Source organism: Nerophis lumbriciformis, linkage group LG08 (assembly GCF_033978685.3).
Source record: "Nerophis lumbriciformis linkage group LG08, RoL_Nlum_v2.1, whole genome shotgun sequence".
In the NCBI taxonomy this organism is placed as follows: domain Eukaryota; kingdom Metazoa; phylum Chordata; class Actinopteri; order Syngnathiformes; family Syngnathidae; genus Nerophis; species Nerophis lumbriciformis.
The window spans coordinates 31,519,785-31,535,438 of NC_084555.2; the positions used below are offsets into that span (position 1 = coordinate 31,519,785).

Sequence of the window (15,654 nt, forward strand, 5' to 3'; positions counted from 1 at the left end):
TTCCACTGCAGTCTTATGTGTGCTAATGTGGAGGCTGAATGTAACCCTGCTGGATGACATTACTGTGCGCTGCCTGCCTGCTGGCCTGTCTGCCTGCCGGGGGACTCTCAAATAAAACGCAGCAGTGTGCAGAGCCAGTCAGGGTACATTCCGTAGCTGCAGACTGATATGCTCTGATGGAGTGTGCGTGAAACTGGCAGAACGTGCATCAAAGTGCACTTAGGCGTGTGTGTGTGTGTGTGTGTGTGTGTGTGTGCAAGTGTGTGGTTGTGGAGAGAGAGAGAGAGTTGCAGCCTCTCCAGCTGTGACCTGTCAATCATTTATGACCTAACACTCAAAGGAGGGCAATGTGGACACAGGCAGGAGAGAGAGTTAGTATTTGACAATTTTTTTTTTGGGGGGGGGTAATAAGTTAAGGGGTGCAGACATGAAGGAATATTTCTGTCACTTGTGTGCATGTGTGAATAAAATGCTGTCGCCTTAGCCTGCATTCAGCATCCTCCTCACCCTGAACAAATGACAAAAAGATAACCGTGTTTCACCTCACCACTTCACGCCCTTTCTCTCTCCGCTTATTTGCTTACTCATCCTGTTCTTGCCCACCCTCACAACCCCCCAGCTAGCTTCTCACTCTCTGTTTCCACATGGCTGGCCATCCACGCCCATGTCTCACAGAATAGGAGGCGGCGCGGAAGCTTGGCAGGCTGTCAGAGGAGCGCTGGAGAGCTGGGAATATGTACTGACTGGAACACGTGTGTGTGTGTGTGTGTGTGTGTGTTTGTGAAAGGGGGTGTTGAGTTCCTCACCTCACTTTTACTGTTACAGCCTTGCAACTCTTGGAAAAACACAGAGAACTCACTCAAATCAATTGCATGTACTAGCGACATTACTGACCACAAGAAATAGCACAGCAGGCCAGTAACCAGTCAGTTAATGGGCCCAAAATGAGACAGGCGCTGTGAAAATGGAGCAACTTGGCTAAAGTTGTAACTGGTCCCATGAATAGCATCATGCAAGACCACCGCGGAAATTGCAAGACATCGGTGTATCTCGCCGGATTTTAGCTGAGTGATTTTTTTCAGCGGAATTCTAACTTATAAAAGACGGGAAGATATGTGCACCGCAAGTGCACATTTTGCAAGATGACTTGAATTCACATTTGTCACCTACAGTTTTAAGTCAGTTAAAAATTTAAAATGTAATTAAATCAAGAACTACTGCAAAAGCGCAAATTAAATGGGACCTATGATGATTTTAATCGACATTTAAAACACTTCCTTGTGGTCTAAATAAAATGTATTGGATATGATTTGGTGTAAATTTTGATAGAATCATTTATTATGTGTTCGTTTGTGGAGGCGCTCATTTTAAATTGAAAATGAAACCACACCCCAGCGTTTCTGAAACTATCAATGTATGTTTTGAGTATTTACAGTTTAAATATACTGTATTTTCCAGACTATAAGCCACTACCTTTTTCTTACGCTTTGAACCCTGCAGCTTATAAAACAGTTTGGCTAATTTATACATTTGTTTTTGCAAACGGCCATAATGTTTTGTATTCAACAAATAGTTTTCATGAAACACAAGCGGATGCACTGAAAAGGTGTGTTATTTTTTGTGCCATGGCGCCAAATTTTGGACGAGTTCGCTCACAGCAGGTGCTGCCGATTGAACATCTACAGTGTTTTCTTCTGTTTGGGCGTTGAACCGGAAGTGCAAGTGCCGTTCCCAAATTCTAGTCATCCATAACATTTCTACTCGAATGGTTTCTTCATTAATCACTCTAAGCAACGTTTATAAGATTTCCAACATAACTAAAATAATAATACTTACAAAAACTGTCCCATGTGTGATGTCTGTAGGAGTGCTTTCATGCATATTTGTATGTGCTAGCGTAATGTAATCAAGCTAGTGTTATTAGCATTAGCTAAAATGCTAACATGTTTATGATTGTCTATTATTATTAACTTGCAATGGCATTATTGTTTCATTTTCACAAATTCCTCAATCTGTTTAGCTGATGAGAGAGGTAGGTTCCGCAGCTAATGGGTCCATCAGCTGTTTAACACTGCCGTATTACAGGCACAGTTGGGAAACAATCAAGGTATAAATAACTAATTTCACAATGTATGTATCTGTGTCAGGAAGTGGTGGTGACTAACCCCAAGATGCAGAGATGGCAGGCTTGGTGCAGTAAAACATAATTTTAATGTCCAAAGAAATGCAGGAAAAACACGAACCAGAAAACAGGAAACAGGCAAACTTGAGACAGCAAACAGGAACCAGGAAATAAGAAACCAGGAACCAAGGAGAACTGGAGACAGCAAACAGTCTAAAGTGTTCAGCCTACAGGAACAGCTCACCCTCCACAGCATACAGCTAGTAATACTCCAGTACTGACTGGAGGGAGAGGCAGGTATAAATAGGAGCCTGATTGGCAATTGCCACCAGGTGTGCCAGACTGCCAATCAGGTATAGGTGAGGGAAACAAGCGCTCAGGGAGACATGCAGGAAAAGGAACCAAAATAAGAGCGCTGACAGGAAACAAAAAACAAACACAGAGAAAAAATGTTAGAATAATTATGTATATATTATCATCATAACTTTATGCTTTAGGGCCATTCTATAAAGTATTGTCAATTTGTGCTGAAATGGTATTTTTAAATTTGTGCAGAGCTAGCAATCCGAAAGATTGCTAGCCTCTTTATCAGTGTTGTGTCCTGACTCGGCCTGGTGGCTGCCAAGGCCGAATATTGGGTTCCGGGACCAGACAAAGCAGAGACTGGGCGATTGCACCAAGTGCCAACATATTTGCATTTTTGTATAACAATATATTGTGTCTTACTGGAGTTGTCGAGATTACCCCCCTTCCCTCAGTCACCTGATGTAATAGGGCCATTTCCTAATAAATAGAGGAGGCGCGTAGGCTTTTTTTTAGAACGTAGTTTGGATCTGTAACTAGAGTACAGCCCAAAACACGTGTCTCCTCATGAGCTAAATTGAACTCTGTCTCTGATTGATTCCTTGCTTCTTGTCTGATCAATAGATGTCATCAGTGTTTGCACCTGACAAAAAACCAAAACCTAACCAAACAGTCAGTGAGAAGCCTGACAATCTGCGACTAATATATGAAAAAAAATGTTTTATTTATTTTTTTAATTTAGTGGGTACGGCTTTTATACTGGCACGCTATATAGTCTGGAAATGATGGTGTATCTTGAAGACCAACATTGACACTTTTTTTTTTTAGGTACACCTGTCCACTTTTGGAAAAATAGATATTTTTAGCAGCATTTATGTCAATGCATATTGCACGTCAGTGTGTTATTTTGCGCATGCCAAAATGATATGACATTAATACTTAAACCTACCTTCCCCTGTGTTTCCTCAAACCAAGTCGCAATATTGCTCTCTTTTACCCATTTGAGTTTAGCGGTTAATCCAATTACCTTATTGTCCATGTGGCAAAACCGTACCGTGTAAAATGTTGTGGACAAATAAACTTGCAAGTATTCACTTAATAGATATCAGAGCAGGTGGAAGGGCATGAAACGATGATAGATAACAACGAAGACTGCCCGGCAGCATAAACGAGAGTATGTCCACCACACTGTGAGGTCACTGTTCAAAAAGAATGCAAAACACATTGTTCAAAGGTTTCCAAAACAGGGTGCAAGCTCATACCCAAATGCACGGACGCTATGATTTCAACCTTTGGCATTGTTTAACACAAGTCTCCAACATTGTAACAACATTTATAAGTCAACGAAGTATAAAAAGCCCCTTAAAATAACCTCAAAATGACAAGAGGACTTACTGAGTCAAATATCCTCTTAATCACATGAATGTAGGGCTGGGCGATATGGCCTTTTTTTAATATCACGATATTTTAAGGCCATATCCCGATACCCGATATATATCTCGATATTTTGCCTTAGTCTTGAATGAACACTTGATGCATATAATCACAGCAGTATGATGATTCTATGTGTCTACATTAAAACATTCTTCTTCATACTGCATTAATATATGCTACTTTAAAACTTTCATGCAGAGAAGGAAATCACAACTAAAAAAAATCACTATTTTTTCATACGGTGTTGATCTGGAAATGTTTGCCTCTGCATTTTGATGGTGTGGACGTGTGGCACCCAACGGAGATGTTGACGTGCGGAGTACGCAAATATTGTTGTGCAGCACTTTGGAAACATTTTTGTTGTTTAAATGTCCGATATAAATAAAGTGGATTGGACTGGAGTGAGCACTCTTCATTCACTAGCAGGGGACTTTTCAAATGATGCTACATATTAGCAGTAATGCTACTTTTTACACACTTGACAAATTACGGTTGTCTGTTTGACATATTCCCACTTGAAGCCAAACCACCGCCAGACGATGGACCCCCTGCTGTTTTTTGGGGGAATCAATTCTTCCTTCATTTGTTACCAGATTCGCACCTTCTTTCGCTCGTATTACCGCTAGCATCACAGCTAACATTAGCCATGCTGCTACCTCTCTGCTCCGAGAGGGCGTATACGTATGTGACGTATGTAAAAAGCTGTGCTTGCTGTCTGTGAGAAGAAGAGACAAGAAGGAGTGGGAAGAGCCTGTAGTGTAATGCCCGCAGCTAAAAGCAACTGTGTGAGAACGCATACTCGAATATCACAATATAGTCATTTTCTATATCCCACAGAGACAAACGCGCGATATATCGCGCATATCAATATATCGCCCAGCCCTACATGAATGCTTTGCTGTTTATAAAACATTGCCTAAATAAGGTTTTTCTGATGGACATGGTGGATTATTTGTAATGAGTTAATGAATATTAACTTCAATGTAAGTCAACTAATCATGATTAGTTATGAAAAATATTTTGGTTGACCTTGTGGGTTCTATTGCAGGCGGTTTTACTCTCAAAAACACCCACATTAGTAATGTAAAATGAGAAAAAAATCTGTGACACTAAAAGAAGATGATAGCAGTCAGGAGTTGCTTTGTTATTTTATTAGATGTGTTGTAACTGTGTGAAATGTTGGAAAATGCCTCAAGATAGGAATCTAGTTGCCAAGCACAAACACTATTCAGTGCTTCCCTGCACGTCCCTAATCTTGTTCACATTATGAGGTACAAGTTCACCTAGACAAAAGAGAACCCACAAATCTTTGAATAGATATGTTAGTTAAACTTTTTTAGGGTATAATACGCCTGAAATATTGGAACAATAACCTTCCCCAACATGTCAACTAAAACAAAATAAAAAAAATTGTACGGAGGCTTTTTCTCCAAATAAATCATACAATTTAGTGCAAACAAATTTTGAAATAAGGTTTTTGATAGAGCCATGCTGGGTTCAGAAGTTCAGAGAGTATGGGACTGTGCAAGTAATTGACAATACGCAAGTTTGCCTCCAATGCCACAGAGAAATTTGGAGCATACGTGCACCCAGAAATGTTCACAGCTTTTCACTTTTTCCTCATTTTGTTATGTTACAGCCTTATTCCAAAATTGAATAAATTCTGTTTTGTCCTCAAAATTCTACACACAAAACCCCATAATGACAATACAAAAAAAAGTTTATCAGTATGTAAACTACTGTGGTTGAAATTTGCATTAGTGTACGACTGACTGCCTTGCATCACACCCTTAGTTGTTTTGAATACCTCAATAAACAACAAAAGATGGACTGCTGTACACAATATAGCGTTGTACAGAATTCAGTTCTTCCTCACAATAACAAAACAACCTACTATTCAACATTAAGTGTCAATCATATCAGAACATTATTACCTGAATAGAACATATTTTTTTGTATTAAATCTCATTAGTTTTCTAGGTGTATCAATATAGAGTGCTATACAGTAACTGTGAAAGTAGCTAAGGAGGTTATTTTGCCAACGTTGTTAACGACATATAGTGTACAATAACACAGAATTAGAAGCATTATATCTCTCATGTGCAACACATTTTCGAGACCCGGGGGACACTTTGTGATAAGTCACGAAAGCCCAGTTCCTTTTAGTCTCTCTTCAAAAATCCCGCCACATCACACAACAGACGTGTCCCAAAACAACAACATGACACTTTGTCGACCTGCTCTCCCTCCCACCTGCCAGAGAGAAAGAGGAAGAAGAGATGACAGCAGCTTTAGATCTGACATCAAACGCTGACGAGAGAGAAAGAGAGAGAGAGAGAGAGAGAGAGAGAGAGAGAGAGAGAGAGAGAGAGAGAGAGAGAGAGAGAGAGAGAGCAAGAGAAAGAGAGAAAGCAGGTACAACATGACAGCTCCCTGGAAGAGCATAGCTAATATAGAGCATTGTCGCTTTCCTTTTCTATGTAAAGTAAAAGGGCTGTTTTCACCAAGCGGTGTAGTTTGGCTTTTTTCCTCTGACGCTCGGGTCGCAAAGTAGCTAGAATAGGCGTGTTTCCAAGATGCAGAAAGCCGAGGAGGCAACATGCAGGTAAAAAGCATTTAATATGCGAGTAAACAAAAGACGAGAGCAGCTGGGAAAGGCTCTGGAAGCATAGGGGAAGCTATGCACCAAATCATTCTAAAACAAGCTACCAAAATAACAAAAACAGAATGCTGGAGCACAGCAAAGACTTACGGGTGAAAAATGTGGCAGGAGAAGCGTCCACAATCAATATCATGACATGAAAAAGTCCTGACCAAGAAGGTAGCTAAATGTTTAACTTAAATAGAGCTTATTGCTAACAGAAAGCAGGTGTGTAGAGCAGCGTTCAAAGGCAGGAGTAAAGTCGCTGTAGGGAAATACACACAAAACTGGAACTACAACCAAACTAAAGGTGCAAGACAGAAACTAAAACAGTAAACACAGGACAACGCCAACAAACTCAAAACAAGACATGTTCTAGTGTGAACATATGACAGATTTAATCATCAAACATTGTGAGGAGTACCAAGATAACACCTAAAGGGTGAAGTCTGCTCTTACTTTGCTCAGAATTCCATTCATCCATTTTCTACCGCTTGTCCCTTATTTATTTGATTCAGTGATGTTTCTCACGTTCTTTATCATAGTGCTGCCACTTGCAACTTTCTTTGGACTCACCGTGGCTTATTTTGCAGTCACACTCAATAAAAAGCAAATAACTACCGAGTCAACCGGTAAAGACATCATAGAGAGACGACGGCATTGGAGTAGAATGATTTCCGCGTGGGGAGTTAAGTGCAATTTTTCAAACAAATTAAGAATAGGCATGGGTAAAAAAATATATATATTTCATTAATTATGGATCAATATTTTTCAAATGTTGTAATTTTGGGCATGAAATTGATTATTTCCATCTCGCCCCATGGTGGTTTTGTGCATGAAGCAGTATCACGCGATGCTACCGCCCAGGTCAAAACAAAACAAAGTGAGGGACTTACTAGCAATATTACCCGATTCTCCGCGGGGCATGGAGATATACACTAATAGACACCATCGCACATGGCCTCTATTATTGGCCTCTGTGCTGGAATGTTATGATCCTGTTTGATTGATTGATTGAGACTTGTATTAGTAGGTTGAACAGTGAAGTACATATTCCGTACAATTGACCACTAAATGGTAACACCCGAATACGTTTTTCAACTTTAAGTCGGGGTCCACTTAAATTGATTCATGATACAGATATATACTATCATATATACTATCATCATAATACAGTCATCACACAAGATAATCATCAGGGTGTATACATTGAATTATTTACATTATTTACAATTTGGGGTGTTGAGGGGGGGGGCGTAGGTTTGGTTGTTATCATCAGTCATCAACAATTGAGAACAGAGAAATGGATATTGGAACAGTGTCGGTCTGACTTGGTAGGATATGGACAGCAAGTAGTGGGCAGAGAGAGAGAGAGAGAGAGAGAGAGAGAGAGAGAGATCAGAAGGCATAAGAAAAGTATCTACATTTGATTGTTTACATTTGATTATTAACAATCCGGGGAGGGTGTTAGTTTAGGGTTGAAGTTGCCTGGAGGTGTACTTTTATTGCGGTTTTGAAGGAGGATAGAGATGCTCTTTCTTTTATACCTGTTGGGAGCGCATTCCACATTGATGTGGCATAGAAAGAGAATGTGTTAAGACCTTTGTTAGATCGGAATCTGGGTTTAACGTGGTTAGTGGAGCTCCCCCTGGTGTTGTGGTTATGGCGGTCATTTACGTTAAGGAAGTAGTTTGACATGTACTTCGGTATCAGGGAGGTGTAGCGGATTTTATAGACTAGGCTCAGTGCAAGTTGTTTTACTCTGTCCTCCACCCTGAGCCAGCCCACTTTGGAGAAGTGGGTAGGAGTGAGGTGTGATCTGGGGTGGAGGTCTAGAAGTAATCTGACTAGCTTGTTCTGGGATGTTTGGAGTTTAGATTTGAGGGTTTTGGAGGTGCTAGGGTATCAGCATCTGACAAAAACTGTTATTGTTTTGTATCATATTGGTAACTGAGAGTCTTCTAAGACTATTGCTGACTTAGTGCAAGCCCACTATGAAGAAAGCATGGCAGTTATTACTCAAAAGATATTTTGTCTACATCTTCATCTCCCTGCACAGAGCACTGCCGTCAAGGTTCCAATTAAACCAAGAGCACACTTCTGGCCTTGTCTTTACATCTGAGGGCTCCACAAATTAAACATGAATTGCTGAAAGTCAAAGTTGGACTTATTCAATCATCGTTAAGTAACATATTTGATTGGTATAACGAGTGCCGTGCTGCTGTGATTGTGACGCTAAAAAGAAAAATAATACGTTTGTTTGCAGTTGATTTCCTTCTCCAAATATTAGTCTCATCTATAATTCATTTCTACAGTTGTTTTTATGGTGTCAAGTTCATATTTTGTCTCATTATTTAGCTAGCGATGTCCTGTTGTTCAGCAATGTTTGCTAGCAGCATCAAGATTCAGTATATGATGTTTAGCCTACAACAGATTTATTCATTAATTTTATTAATACTATTAGGGATATCTTCTTGACGCTAACAAATATCACCAAAGACGCTATAATGTGGTCTCATTTGTGTGGAATCAAGCACTTGGCTTTCCTGCACAACAACAACTAAGCTTTTAGTTTCTGTTATGAAAATGGACAATGCAAATACGGTGGATTGGACCAACAACCACAATATTTATTACTACAACTTAACATGATGTTAGTTTATTTGCACAGCCATGTGTTCATAGTTATATTTAGGGATAGCAACCACAAAAGAACACAAACTAACGTGATCTCTTGTCCTTTTCTTACATTTAGTTCTGCTCTCAAACACTACTAATATAGTAGAGAATAAACTCGATTGCATCACAGAAAGTTTGTGAAACAAATCAAATGCCATCCATCCATCCATCCATTTTCTACCGCGTGTCCCTTTCGGGGTTGCGGGGGGTGCTGGAGCCTATCCCAGGTGCATTCGGGCGGAAGGTGGGGTACACAAGTCGCCACCTCATCGCAGACAAGTCAAATGTTTAAAAAATTTGCAAAGTGATCACTGCAGACACAAGCATGGTCCGATTGTATTTCACAAGATGATGAAAGTGATATTTTTAAAAGCCATTTCCTCCGACACACTTTTTTTTTCTTTTTTTCCTTGAATTATCTTTATGAACCACTTTTTTGGGGACTTTATAAAAGCTCTTTCCTATCTTTCTATTTGAACGACTGGAACACCCAAGAACAGAACAGCAATACGGCACTGTATGCTCAAACTCTACACTCACTCTCACTTGTTTTAAAGATCATCATGTGAATTAAGCCGCAAAGAAGAAAAACGGATGTGACGTCATATGTAACCCAGCAATAACTTGTTCATGGTAAAGAGAAAAAAAAGAGTGTAAATGTACATTGGTACCTCAACCTAACACTGTTTTGAGACAAGAGCTGTCTGCCATCTAATTGTTATGCTTTAAATTGCAAGCATACATTTAAGTTACAAGTATCCCCGCCATTAAAAACATCTGGTCTTACTTGCTAGCATTAGCTTATAGCTAGAGATGGATATAACTTTGTTTTTCCAAGCATGGGAAAAAAGTGAGTACCCAGGACAGTGCTGAGAAAAACAAGTGGCTGACATTCATTGAATTAAAGACAGAAATAATCAAAACCGTGACAGAGCATGTCGACACATTTGAAAAGCAATTAGAGGGTAGCACTGCTGAAACAAAATGAGTGTCTCAAATATTTTCTTTTACAACCCCTTAGAAAGAAGAAAATATTTTGCGTACCTCCACCCTCCACTCTCCACCGTGACTATAAATAGTATAATTTGTCTATAAAATTGTTATAACTTTACCTCTGCATTACATTGTAAGTTTATTAACATTAAAGGAAACAACACACCGGTCTGTCCTCGTCTCCCACCGAGGTTACAGTGAAGACAAGTGCTACATATGCTTCATCATATTCGTGCACTCCCTGGCTTTGCACCGCAACCCATCCCACCCCCTCACCCCCCAGGGGTCTAACGCCAGCCAAGAATGTTAAAATAATATTTAAACTGTAGAAAATTATCGATGACAATATGGAAAAGCTGCTGATGGTGTGTTTGACAGAGAAACAGATGGAAGAAGATACCGTAGAACAGTGTTTTTCAACCTTTTTTGAGCCAAGGCACATTTTTTTCATTAAAAAAATACAGAGGCACACCACCAGCAGAAAAGGTTAAAAAATTAGACTCCACCAGGTTGTCATGCCTTATTTTGAGTTTGTTGTTGTTTCCTGTGTGTATTGCTTTAGTTCCTGTCTGGCACTGTTATTTTGGTGACCCTTCCTGTTGTGTTGGTGTTCTCCTGTAGCAGCTTCACGCCTTCCTTTGAGCGCTATTGCCCGCCCCTACTATGTTTTCGCAATCAAGACTATTTAAGTTGTGCGTACGCTATCATTCTTTGAGAGGACATTGTCGATTGTCATGTCATGTACGGGATGTGCTTTGTGGACGTCGTCTTTGCTCCACACGCTGTAAGTTTTTGCTGTCGTCCAGCATTCTGTTTTTGTTGACTTTGTAGCCAGTTCAGTTTTACTTTTGTTTTACATAGCCATCCCTATGCTTCAGTGCCTTTTCCTAGCGGGACTTGCCTTTTGTTGATTTTTGGTTTAAGCGTTACATACCTTTTTACCTGCACGCTGTCTCCCGCTGTGCTCTGCCTATTGGGATCACGACAAACCATCCTCGACGCGTTCCGACTTCTACAAAGCAATGAACTACCTGCTGCCTCCTACTGATATGGAGTATTACATGGTTAACCTGCCAAGCTCTGCACAGCACAGGCACGAGACAACGGCACATTATTATGATTATTGATTTGCAAAAAATATTTTTTGGACCAATTAAGTGAAGTTGCATAATTTCCCACGGCACACCAGGCAATATATCACGGCACACTAGTGTGCCGCGGCACAGTGGTTGAAAATCACTGCCATAGAAGTCCACTATCCAAGGTAAATAGTGTACATTATGATTACATTACTTCAAAAAACTACTGTAGTTGTTAGTCGTACATTCTATGGTATTGTTTATTTATACAACATTTCTTATCTAAGTTTGTTTTTCTTTTTAAAAGGCATGTTAAGCATTTAAGTCCCATCTTAAAACTAATTTGTATACTCCATCCATCCCTTTTCTACCGCTTATTCCCTTTGGGGTCGCGGGGGATGCTGGAGCCTATCTCAGCTACAATCGGGCGGAAGGCGGGGTACACCCTGGACAAGTCGCCACCTCATCACAGGGCCAACACAGATAGACAGACAACATTCACACTCACATTCACACACTAGGGCCAATTTAGTGTTGCCAATCAACCTATCCACAGGTGCATGTCTTTGGAGGTGGGAGGAAGCCGGAGTACCCGGAGGGAACCCATGCAGTCACGGGGAGGACATGCAAACTCCACACAGAAAGATCCCGAGCGCAGGATCGAACCTAGGACCTTCGTATTGTGAGGCAGACGCACTAACCCCTCTTCCACCGTGCTGCCCCCATTTGTATACTCTAGCCTTTAAATAGACCCCCCTTTTAGACAAGTTGATCTGCCGTTTTTTTTCTGCTCTGCCCCCCTCTCCTTCATGGAGGGGGGGGGGGATTCGGTGACCACAGATGAGGCGCTAGCTGTCCAAAGTCGGGACCCAGGGTGGACCACTCATCTGTGCATCAGTTGGGGACGTCTCTGCACTGCTGACCTGTCTCCACTCAAGATGATCCCCTACCGGCCCCACTATGGACTGGACTCTCACACTATCATGCTAGATCCACTATGGACTGGACTCTCACACTATTAACTAGATCCACTCGACGTCCATTGCACCGGTCGCCCAGGGGCGGGGTCCCCACATCTGTGGTCCCCTCCAAAGTTTCTCATTGTCATCCCATTGGGTGGGGTTTTTCTTGCCCTGATGTGGGATCTAAGCCGAGGATGTCGTTATGGCTTGTGCAGCCCTTTGAGACACTTGTGATTTAGGGCTATATAAGTAAACTTTGATTGACTGGTTACATGTTATAATTGTGCTATTTTGGAGGGCAAACGCAAATTAAATTGATTTTGAATAATTATAATGGGAGAAGTTGATTTGCGATACAACTGTTTTGAGTTAAGAGCTCCGTCACCAAACCAATTAAGCTCATACATTGAGGGACTACTGTATTGTATAACAGAGACATTTTCATTATTTGAGTGCCGATCGACTTCGATTCGACTTGAATCGAATTTATCCGTGATTTATCAATTTAAAACTTATTATAATTCGAATCAAATTAGTAAGCTGGCCACGTTACTCTGCCTTAACTAGGATCACAGTTGGACTCACACAATGTATTAATAACGCACTGAGACTGAGTCACCAATACGTGATTATAGTATTTGTTTGGGAGCTTAATTCTGTGGAGTGATGGGTGGGCAAACACATGCACATTTTTTGGCAGCATTATAACCGATATAAACTTTTGGCAATAATTTCTGTCGAACACCGAATCCTAGAACAAACAGGGCATACACAACCAAGTTAACACTGTCCTAGTTGCAAGGGAATATGGAGTGATAGAGGTTCAAAAGGATCTGCCCTCATGCCATCAGTTGCAACTGGCTTGCTTTCTCCAGATTCACACACTGATTAATCAAGACCGTGTTGTCAATGCAGCAGGGAAGGGGTTGTGCTTTTGTAAAAAAAAAAAAAAAAACGTAACTAAAAAAAAAATGGTAAATGGATTATACTTGTATAGCACCTTTCTACCTTCGAAGTACTCAAAGTGCTTTGACAGCATTCCCACATTCATTCATTCATTCATACACACTGATGGCAGGAGCTGCCAAGCACACTGCAAAAAGTCAGTGTTCAAAAACAAGAATAGAAAATACAAAAATTAGGGGTATTTATATGGTATATATTGTATATATGTTATAGACATAATATAATATATCTGTATATATATTATTCTGTACACATATTAAGTATATATTCGTATATATGTTAAATTTTTTTATCGCTATATTAGTCTATTTATACCTGCATTGTCCTTTCCATCCTTACACTTTCCATCATTGTAACTGAGCTACTGTGTTGAACAATTTCCCTTGTGGATCATTTAAGTTTGTCTAAGTCTAAGTATTTTATTTGAACTAAGCAAAATGATCTGCCAATAGAACAAGAAAATTTGGCTTGTGAAGACTTTCCAAAACAAGTAAAATTAGCTAACCTCAATTAACCCAAAAATACCTTAAAATAAGTATATTCCCACTAATAACAACTGTACTACAATATGAGTACGTATTTTCTATTGTTTCATTGAAAATAAAACAGCAAAGTCAATTTGGCTGTCATCTGTTTTAATATGAGACACAATTGTGTCAAAGTCATGATTTTTTTTTTCATGTTTGAAATAAGAAATTATTACTTTAAAAAAGTAGTTTTATACTTGACACAGCTTTGCAACAGTTGATATTCTAGTTTCAAGCATGTTTTACTCAATATACTGTAGGTCATCAAATCTCAGCAACAAGCTGTAATATCTTACTGAGAGAATTTAGGACCAAAGTAAAACACTCTAACATAAAATCTGCTTAGTGAGAAGAATTATCTTATCGGACAGAAAATAAGCAAATATCACCCTTATTTGAGATATTTAATCTTACTTCGATTTCAGTTTTTGCAGTGCAAGGCGCTAACAATCACCCATCAGGAGCAAGAGTGAAGTGTCTTGCCCAAGGACCACAACAGGCGTGACTGGGATGGCAGAAGCTGGGATTGAACCTGGAACCCTCAAGTTGCCGGCACGGCCGCTTTACCACCCAAGTCACGCCGTCCCCAAAAAGCAGATAGGAAGCGAAAAAGGGGATGATAACAAACAAACAAGGAAAGCGCAATGACAAACTCAGTTTGATAAAAAAGAGAGAAAGTGTGATTGTAGTGCCCGTTTGCATCCCATATTGTCCTTGTGTGTCAGCATGAATGCTCAAAACCAGTTTTTTTTAACCTAATGAAACATAAATGTGTGTTGCAACTTGCAAGATAACCAAAGAACATAAAACATCCTGTTTTTACCCTTCATTTCACAGTTTTCACATTCCAAGTCCTGCCAGACGCTTCAAGCAGCTTAAGCCAAAGAATTGTAAATGGCTTTTTATGCTATTCTTCAAAATGCAGAAGAGCTGTGAGTGGAAAAATTACCTAACTGATTAGTTTAGCCCAACAAAAAAAAAGCAAAGCAGCCCAAAACTAATAGACCACTCCGTTTTTTTCTCGCCCTCAATTACTCCTGGAGGCTGTCTGCTTAGCAAGTTTGAGCGAGCCCAAATGCCAAGAGGCAGTGAGCGTGGGTTTGCAAGTGTGACTGCACGCTCCAACACGAGTGCTTGTGACCGTGCATATGCTTCTCTCTGCCTGTAGGCGTATCTGTGAGCACGTGCAAGATGCTTCTTGGACATTGGCGGTGGACACCAGGGTGAAGTCAAAGAAGTAGGCCGTGAGGTAAATAGGCAGGTTCAATTGGACACAAGCGCGAAAGTAAACATGCGTGAAATTGCAGGAAATTTGTCAACTAAAGTTCTAACACAAATATTGTACAGTATGTGGTGCTGCATTCACTGTAAAGACATTTAGCAATGCTGTTTGCTCATTGATCCACAGTATTGTCACTCACCGGCAGACTGGACGGGCGGTCCTGGGAAGAAACGCCATCCTCATTGTTGCTCTTCCCAGAGTTCCCTGGACCTGGAACTCTGGTGGTGTAGCTCTCCGGTTGTGCCTCCTTCAAAGAAAGAGAAACTGTTTGTGAATATTTCTTCCATCCATCCATCCATCCATCCATCCATCCATCCATTTTCCCCCGCTTATCTGAGGTCGGGTCGCGGGGGCAGCAGCCTAAGCAGAGAAGCCCAGACTTCCCTCTCCCCAGCCACTTCATCCAGCTCCTCCTGGGGGATCCCGAGGCGTTCCCAGGCCAGGCGGGAGACATAGTCTTCCTAACGTGTCCTGGGTCTTCCCCGTGGCCTCCTACCAGTCGTACGTGCCTCAAACACCTCCCAAGAGAGGCGTTCGGGTGGCATCCTGACCAGATGCCCGAACCACCTCATCTGGCTCCTCTCGATGTGGAGGAGCAGCGGCTTTACTCTGAGCTCCTCTCGGATGGCAGAGCTCCTCACCCTATCTCTAAGGGAGAGCCCCGCC

General features: G+C 40.8%; 1 protein-coding gene across 3 annotated transcripts in view; it reads right to left on the reverse strand.

Moving 5' to 3' along the window:
- Positions 1-15,654, reverse strand: part of arid1b (AT-rich interactive domain 1B) — a 584,854-nt gene that overhangs the window by 330,847 nt on the left and 238,353 nt on the right. For all 3 annotated transcript variants that reach the window (XM_061968668.2, XM_061968667.2, XM_061968666.2), the window contains exon 4: positions 15,128-15,235. In XM_061968668.2, coding sequence (XP_061824652.2) covers positions 15,128-15,235 — 108 coding nt within the window. The remainder of the gene's footprint in view (positions 1-15,127; positions 15,236-15,654) is intronic.